The 9447-nt window shown below is 39.8% G+C and overlaps 1 protein-coding gene across 4 annotated transcripts in view; it reads left to right on the top strand.

Moving 5' to 3' along the window:
* Window positions 1–370: 370 nt before the first annotated feature.
* TRDMT1 (tRNA aspartic acid methyltransferase 1) overlaps window positions 371–9447 on the top strand; it is a 66628-nt gene continuing 57551 nt past the window's right edge. The window contains exon 1 of one of the 4 annotated variants that reach the window (XM_033208616.1): window positions 371–2048. In XM_033208616.1, coding sequence (XP_033064507.1) covers window positions 1985–2048 — 64 coding nt within the window. In that variant the 5' untranslated portion in view covers window positions 371–1984. The remainder of the gene's footprint in view (window positions 2049–9447) is intronic. The other 3 variants (XM_033208615.1, XM_033208617.1, XM_033208619.1) reach the window with 3 other exon arrangements.

Here is a 9447-nt window from a genome sequence, read left to right as displayed (position 1 = left end):
CTGAGTTATCTGGTATCTTTCTACCATATCCCTCTTGTTATCTGAAAGTGACTAACAAAAAGTAAAGCACATGGCCAATGCACATTTACAATTAAAAAAGTTAATTTCACAGACAACATCAAAATGAACCAGTGAATTCTATAATTCGGATGCAGTGGTTATACTTTTATTTGTTAACAGCATCACATTAGCAGGCATGCAACTTTTCTAACATATGGGTTATTGTTATTACAAGTGGTACCCCCAAGTTCTCCCTAACGAAAACCTGTGGCAGTGTTGGGAACAAACTGAAGAACACTTCACAATGGGAACATTTTCTATCCTCCATATAGGTACATTATTTTCATTTATAATTGACTGTAAGCACCCCCCCCCAAATTTCTAAGCTCCCCCCAACTGACTGAGTGAATGCCTCCATCAGGCGGATTCCAAAGAATCCTGAAAAACTAGTTCAGGCCATGATGGGAAGGGGAAGCATGACATGCCTCATTATACTCTCCTCTCTTTGGAGTTCAGGCACAACTGATCAGCATTAATATTAAAACAAGAGATCTTCATACTGACAAAACAGACTCTTCTTAGCAATAAGATACCAAAATTCCAACCTGACTCTAGTAAAGCACCACATGAAAGATAGCAGGCCCTAAATCAAAGCATTTTACCCTAAAATAAATTTATTTGACATATTTTGAAATGGCCCTGCACAGCCACCTCTTGTGGGGAAAATCTACATTCTATAGAGACTCCCTTTCCCTTTCCAGGTCTTTTCCTGATCCAAGAGAGATTTAATTAAGAGTCTGGCATCTTTTTACATGTGATAAGAGGCATTTGCCAATTATTCTCTCTGAAGCCTGTTACCTATGAGACTTCATCTACATAATAAGAACCTTGGTCTCCACCTTATCTTAATCCAGACACATTCCTTTCTGTTGATTCCAGGTCTTTAGGTCACAACTTAACTCTTTCAATCAATCGCCAGTTAGAAAATCTTCGAATCCACCTGTGACCTGGAATCCTTCCCCTTTTTGAGTCGTCCCATCTTTATGGAACAAACTAAGTACACCTTGCACATACTGATTAACATCATTATGTCTCCCCTAAAACCATATAAACCCAAGCTGTAGCCCAACCACCTTGGGCACATGTTCTCAGGACCCTCTGGGGTTGTGTCATGGGTCACCGTCCTCACCTTGGGCTCAGAATAAACCTCTTCAAACATTTTATGGAGTTTGTCTTTTTTCATCAACATGAGCCTCTAACAATTGGTTACTGGACCATCTTGAGGAATCAAGGCCCTAGCACTTAAAGACCCATAAATAATCCTACATGATATTCACTGAGTATTCTATGTAGGTGTAATTTCCAAGCTAAAACATCATTAACTCCACTGATAGACACAACAAACATCCTTTGTATTATTGGCACGCACACAGGTTTTTCTCTGCTGCTAGTGGACCTGTGTCCTTACTTGTAATTCTGGAACCTTCTCTAGGAGACAGGCTGGTCTGATTTATCTCTATTGACCCAGGGCAGGCAGGACACAAGGCACACTGTGGAAAGAATGTTTGAATGTACAGGCTTCTAAGTGACAGAAAAGCAGCTTGCCTGAAAAATGATTTTTTTCTGGCTTCTAACCAGTGTTAATTCACTTAGAAACCAAGGCAGTTTTCTTCCCTTTACTGAACTCTGGATTTCTTTTCCACTCAAGGCCCCTGACACCAAAGAAGGAAATGGAGCGTAAATCAGGCTACAGTGTGGCTGCCATTCATTCGGGAAGCCTTATTGTTTTCCGTTCTTTGTTCCCCTCTCGACCCCTGCCAACCCCCAGGCCGCGCGGCCCTCTGAAGCCCTCAGCCTGGAGCGGCAGGAGAAGGGGGAACTGAAACGCTGCGGAACCAGAGGCTGAGGGAGCGGCGCGATGAGGGGAGGAGGAGCGACGGACCGGCAGGCCTAGCTCCGGGGCTGCAGCGGCTGGGGCGCAGGGATGGAACCCCTGCGGGTGCTGGAGCTGTACAGCGGCGTGGGCGGCATGCACCACGCGCTGAGAGGTGAGAGCCCATCGAGCACCCCTCTCTATATTCGCTCATGGGGGCTGGTCGGAGCACCGGCGCCGGGAAGGGGCGGAGCGGCGAGACGCTAGGGGCGGACGCTGTGGGGCGGCCTTCGGTTGTCTTGGAAACCGCTCCTGCGCGCCGCTCTGTTCACCCCTCCAGACGCTGACTCCCTTCTGGCGCCGAGTCTGGTCCGAGGGGCAGCACACGGCGCCTCCAAGGGCTCATTTGGGAGTTGGGATTCGCAAGGCAGTAAATCAAACTCAAAGGATATCAAAGGGGCGAGCTCCCCGCCTGGTGCCAAGCCCCCATTCTAAGTGTGCAGCCACCAAGAAGCATGGAGACTCGGTCCTTCATCCTGGGGGACTTCCCAGCTGGGAGGGAGGGAGAGATGGATCTTGGAAGGGGTAATAGCTACAATTAAAGGTAGAAGTTTGCGAATGCTAAATAGGACGGTAGAGGAAGCTTGGAGAACTTGCAAGTCTGATCGTTGGAAAGAAACGTGTGTTCTATAGTTCTGCGTTTAGATGCCAAAGAACTGAGTTCCAGCTTGATGGCAGTGTGACGTTGGGCTAGTTCGTGAACAGTGATGAACCTGTGTCCTGGTTTTAAAAGAGAATGATGATTATAAGGATTAAAGTCTGTCAATTGCTTGTTAGTGCCTGATACATTGTAGCCACTCCAAATATTATACATTGTTATCACTATTACTTTAAAACGACATCACGAGATATTATCAAGCAAACTATTACTTTTTATGCACGTCTTTGATTTTGAGGTTTTTGATTTCTTTCGTGCGGAGTTGGAACTGAAAGGTTTACTTTTGGTGATAGTCCCTCAAAATTATTTATTGAGCTCCTATTCTGTGCCAGATTTTGTGCTAGGAGCTGGGGATATAGAGTGACAAACAGGCTTTGAACGTGCATGTTTATTCTTAAATTACTAAGACAACCACCAAACTGAAACTCCCCTGCTTCCTTATTTAGAACCAAGGCTAACAAGAGACTAACTGTAAGATACAGACAATATTTAATGGGTTTAGTATATAACTTTTTTGAGCAGATTTATTGAGTTTCAATTCTAGACTAGATCAATGATCAAGTTTTTAGTACTTATTTGCTGGCTATCTTTATTTCTCATATTAAAACTTAACAGCATCGAAACAAAGCTCTAGTACTATTTACTCTTTGTTAATTGTCTAAAGTGATATACTGTCCGTGTTTTCCCACATCTTGAAACTCCTTAATGAATTGCTTAGTACTTTATCCTAAGCTGTAATTCAACCACTCCTTAAGTGTGGAATATTTAGATAATTCTTCAATTTTTTGCAAGTACAATGTGCTACAGTTACATTCTTGAGTATAATGCCGATTTTCTCTTTAAGCATGTTTCCTAACTGTTGGAATGAATTAATTCAACAGTAAGACTTAACTGTGTGCTAGTTACTAAGTGAAAAACTATGAGAATTTTTCAGACTTTTGAGAGAGAGGATAGCAAATTGCTTTTCAGAGATTTTGTATTATCAATTTTTAATCCTTGCTAATTTGTTAGGGGAAATTGTGTAATTTTAAGTTACTGTTTGGGGATTAATGAAAGACTAAAATATCTTCTGTCCTATTAGCCAGTGCAATGTGAATTTGTACACATTTTTCGATTGCCAGTGCTACTGTTGTGAATCTAAGCTATTATGTTCTCTAATTTAAATTATTAACCTAGCTTCCCAGCTTCTCTCCTTACTTCCATTCTGCCTCCCTAATCCATCTGTTTTCCTTCTAGCAGGCAGAATGATCATTGCAGAGTAAACCAGATCATTTTACTTCGCTGCTTAAATGGTTCCCTTTGAGGATGGAATCACAGTCCCATCTTCTTAACAAGCTTGTGAGTGCTGGCTTCTGTCTCCTCTTCAATTTTATCTGCCACTCTCCTTCAGCATCCTGCTTCACCGTCAACATCCAAAGCTGAAATTCTAATTAAATTATTCCCTGAATTCTTTCCTCAGCCTCTCTTGTCGGGGCTCATTGGTTTTCGTTCTCTCTACTCCTCAAATCCTCAAAGTTCTTCGAAGTTCTGGCCTTTGCTTTTGCTGTTGCCTCATCCAGAGTGCTCCCTAACCCCAGACTTTTTCACTCCAGCTTCATTTCACATTTCATGTCTTAGTTCGTGTGTTGGCCTTCCCTGGCCCACCCTGTGATCCAGAGCAACTTTCCTAGCTCCCTGTACCTCTCTGTTCTCATCTTTTGGGTGGAAGTCTGCATATTAGGGATAGACTCTTAATCATATTGATACACATATTTTTCCACACTTGTTTGCCTTCCAGTGTTCACTTATTTGGTGTACTAAAGTTTAAAATTTACCTGTAATAAAATGCATTGCTCCTTTCCAGGTGGTTTTTAATATAATAATAAAGACTAATAACAGCAGCTAACTCTAGTGTTTATTAGGGATCTTTTAAATTCAGGTCCTTTTAAAAGTATGTAATAAACTAGTTAGTGATAGAGCCAGTATTCTAACCTAGGTCTACCTACCTGACCTTTTGACCATGCTATGTTGCCATTGTTCTGGTTAGATCTACTAACTTCCTTGGATCTATACATTAAATAATAAAACAAGCAGCACAAAAGAATAATATTGAACTTCAGTTTCGACTGATTTCTAGATAAGGTTCATAACGGAATTTTTTTTTATTGTGGTAAAACACAACATGAAATGTATCATTTAAACTATTTTTAAGTGTATAGTTCAATGGCATTAAGTACATTCACAGTGTTGTCCTACCATCACCCTTGTTCGTTTCTAAAACTTTTTAATCATCTCAAACGGAGCTCTGTACCTACTAAACAATAACTCCGAATTCCCTTTCCCTCAAGTCCCTGGTAACCTTGATTCTACTTTGTCTTTATGAACTTGTCTGCTTTGTGTACCACACATAAGTAGAACAATACAACATTTGTCCTTTTGTGTCTGGCTTATTTCGCTTAGAATAATGCTTTCAAGATTCATTTATTTTGTAGCCTGTATCAATATCTCAATTCTTTTTGTGGTTCAATAATATTCCATTATATATCTGTACAATTTTGTGTATGCATTCATCTGTTGATAGACACTTGAGTTGTATCATTTACCTGTTGACCATTGTGAATAGTGCTGCTTTGGATATTGGTATATAAGTATTTTTTGAGTCCTTTTTAAGTTTTGGGGTATACACCTAGCAGTGGAATTGCTGGATCATAAAATAATTCTGTTTAACTCTTGAGGAACCACCAGACTGTTTTCCACAGCAGCGGCACAATTTCCCATTCAATTTCCCATTCAATTTCCCATTCAATTTCCCATTCAATTTCCCATTGCATGAGCACTCTGTTGCCTCCATCTCCATATTCTCCACTTGTTATTCCATTTTTAAAAAATCATAGCCATTCTGATGGATATGAAATTATATCCCGTTGTGGTTTTGATTTGCATTTTCTTAATAACTAAAGATGTTGAACATCTTTTCTTTTTCTTTCTTTTTCTTTTTTTTTTTTGAGATGGAGTTTCACTCTTCTTGCCTAGCCTGGAGTGCAATGGTGTGATCTTGGTTCACTGCAACCTCTGCCTTCTGGGTTCAAGTGATTCTCCTGCCTCAGTCTCCCGAGCAGCTGGGATTACAGGTGCCTGCCATCACGCCTGGCTAATTTTTTGTATTTTTAGTAGAGATGGGGTTTCACCATGTTGGCCAGGCTGGTCTCGAACTCCTGACCTCAGGTGATCCACCCACCTTGGCCTCCCAAAGTGCTGGGATTACAGGTGTGAGACACTGTGCCCGGTTGTTGAGCATCTTTTCATGCGCCTGTTAGTCATTTGTATTCTTCAATACAGAGAAGTGCCTTTTCAAGTCCTTTGCCCATTTTGGAATTTTCTTTTTGTTGTTGTTGTTGAATTGTAGGTTTATATATTCTGGATCTTAATGTCTTATTAGATATATGATTTGCAAATATTTTTCCCCACATTACTGACTTTTAAGTTATAAAAAGTATATTTAATTTCTTTAGCAACATGATAGATTTACCTCAAACTCAGTGAACATTTAAAAACTATGTCAATAAAAGTTTTTCATCCTTATCAGCATATCCAATATGCTGTTGCATTTTTACAGCCACTACATAGAGGCTTCTATATTTTCTAAATTTCGTTTAATTTTATTTTGTATCTATATGCCCATGTGTTTACGTGGCTTAAATGTAACATCCTTTGCTATTCCTGTACAGCCTCTAGCACAGTACAGTAATCTACACACTCTTTGTAGATTACTATTGAGGTTGCTATTGAATTGATAATCATTCTGCTATCGTTTTATCAGATGATGAAGGTTTATTTAACCCAGATTCTTTTTTTGTATTATATGTAGTTCTTAGTTGCAACCCACAGAATCCACTGTAGCTAACATAATCAGGAAAAAAAAAAATTTGGAAACTCACAGAATCTCCAGGACACCAGCAAACAGGTTAGGTGAACAGAAGCACTGCCCACACTATACTGTGGGTATTTCCACAGTGAAGCTTTATCCCGACATCACGGCTTACACCAACGGTGCTGGGGTCTGGAAGCCAGAAGTGCCGTCATTTTTCCCGAGAGGTGGATGCCTCTTACCACCTCCCCTGCCAGAAAGACGGGTTTCCTCATTTGTTTAAGTCCTTACATTGCTACCTCTGAATTGAAGTCTCTCCTTGCATTGCTGACTCTAAACTGAGGTCTTATCATGGGGATGCATGTGGTTGATAGGCACTACATCCCACTGCCAGACAAGGGAAGCTGAGAAGGCGAGTTCTGGCTTCTATTTGGGGAAGGAAAGATCCATACTGTGGCAAATTTTCAAACACAGGAAACATAGGCAAAGATTCTAGATGGCCACAGCATAACAATGTCTATTACATTTTTAAATACGTATTTGACCTATACGGAAACTACTTATGCACACTTTGATATTTATGTCTGCACAGTCTACAAAGTTTTGGCTAATGAGAATCTTCCAAGTGAAAATATCTTCTTTAAGAAAGCAGTGGAAAAAGTAGTGTCATGGGTTATATATCAGTGGAGCCTGCAAGGTCACCTGCAAATATATGCAAATAAGATTCTGTATTTTTCTCATTTTAAAATGTAGTAGCAGGAGAAGAGTAAAATGTGGTTTAAGGTGGCAAATGAAGGAAAGCTCTAGTTGGATGACTGTTTTCTATATAGTCAAATATTGGAGTCAGCCTTTAAAGCAAAAAGGCCTGTCTGCGAAAGAGCTTCTAAAGCTCTTCCAAGGAGTTGGCTTTGAGTTTTACCCCGTAATACTTCATTGTGTTTAGTAAGAATTACTTAGCCTTAATATTTTCTTTAAAAATGCTAAGCCTCTCATTTGTCATGTCTTAATTATTCATTTTCTGAATCTCTTTTGTCTTTGTTCCTCCACGACTTACATGCCAACTTGGGAGTCTACCAAAATAGTTTGTAACTGGGTGTGTTTGTAACTGAATCAGACAACTACATTATGATGAAGTGTATTTGTATGTAGGTATGAATGTCACCTAAGGATATTTTTATAGCATCAGTTGTTAGGGGCTGGAATATGAACTGCTTACTTTGTTTTTCATTTATACACACCTGTCTTTGGGATTATAAAATTTTCCTTTTCGTGCCTATTTCCTCGTAGTTACTCTTATATAGCATGTCATATTTAAAGTGAAGCAACGTAAAAAGTTGTCCCATTAAAATATATTTATCATTTCTTCTCTGGCACCTGTGGAAGTCAATAAATGGAAATACAAAAAAGAAATATGTAAGATGAATTTTGAATATTCAGTAAAAGAGAACCTTAACTTCCCATTAGACAATTGAATTACTTATCTTTTCTTGTGCTGAATAATGTGTGCTTACTTCACTGCAAAGTATTTTTTGGGGTTGGGGTAATTTTTTTTTTTTCTTTTTCGACTTCTAGATTCAAGGGGTACATGTTCAGGTTTGTTACTTAGGTATATTGTGTGATGCTGAGATATGGGGTATGAATGATCCCATCACCCAGGCACTGAGCATAGTACCCACAGTTAGTTTTTCAACTTTTGCTGCTCCCCTTCTCCCTCTTGTAGTCCCCAGTGTCTATTGTTGCCACCTTTTTGTCCATGAGTATCCAATGTTTAACTCCCACTTATTAGTGAGAACATGAGGTATTCAGTTTTCTATTCCTGTGTTAATTCGCTAAGGATAATGGCCTCCAGATGCATCCATGTTGCTGCAAAGCACATGATTTTTGTTCTTTTTTATGGCTGCATAATATTCCAGTGATGTATGTATGCCACATTTTCTTTATTCAGGCTACCATTGATGGGCACCTCTTTGCTATTGTGACTAGTGCTATGGTGAACATGCGAGTATATGTGTCTTTTTGGTAGAATGATTTGCTTTCTTTTGCATGTATACTCAGTAATGAGATTGCTGGGTCGAATGGTAATTTTGTTTTAAGTTCTTTGAGAAATTTCCAAGCTGCTTTCCACTGTGGCTGAATTAATTTACATTCCCATCAACAGTGCATAAGTGCTCCCTTTTCTCTGCAGCCTTGCCAGCATCTGTGTTTTTTTTTGTCTTTTTTTTTTTTTTTGAGTCGGATTATTGCTTTGTTGCCCAGGCTGGAGTGCAGTGGCGCGATCTTGGCTCACTGCAACCTTTGCCTCCCGAGTTCAAGCAATTCTTCTGCCTCAGACTCCTGAGTAGCTGGGATTACAGGTGCCCACCACCACACTTGGCTAATTTTTGTATTTTTGGTAGAGACAGGGTTTCACCATGTCGACCAGGCTGATCTCGAACTCCTGCCTCAACCTTCCAAAGTGCTGGAATTACAGGCGTGAGCCATCATGCCTAGCCTCTTATTGACTTCTAATCGTAGCCATTCTGACTGGTGTGAGGTGCTGTCCCATTGTGGTTTTGATTTGCATTTCTTGAAGATTAGTGATGATGACCATTTTTTTCATTTTGTTGATGAGCCGCTTCTTTTGAGAAGTATCTGTTCATGTCCTTGCCCAATTTCTAAATGGAGTTGTTTGTTTTTTGCTTGCTCAGTTGTTTAAGTTTTTTTAGATTCTGGTGTTATTAGACCTTTCCCGGATGCATAGTTTGCAAATATTTTCTCCCATTCTCTGGGTTGTCTGTTGACTCTGTTAATAGTTTCTTTTGCTGTGCCAAAGCTCTTTAGTTTAATTAGGTCCCACTTGTCAATTTTTGTTTTGTTGCAATTGCTTTTGAAGACTTAGTCATAAATTCTTTTCCAAGGCCGATGTCCAAAGTGGTGTTTCCTAGGTTTTCTTCTAGGATTCTTATTGTTTGAGGTCTTACATTTAAGTCTTTAATCCATCTTGAGTTAATTTTTGTATATAGTGAAATG

This window comes from Trachypithecus francoisi, unplaced genomic scaffold, assembly GCF_009764315.1.
Source record: "Trachypithecus francoisi isolate TF-2019V2 unplaced genomic scaffold, Tfra_2.0 Lachesis_group9, whole genome shotgun sequence".
NCBI lineage: Eukaryota > Metazoa > Chordata > Mammalia > Primates > Cercopithecidae > Trachypithecus > Trachypithecus francoisi.
Note: the sequence above shows the minus strand (reverse complement) of the source record. Positions and strands in the feature narration are given on the sequence as shown.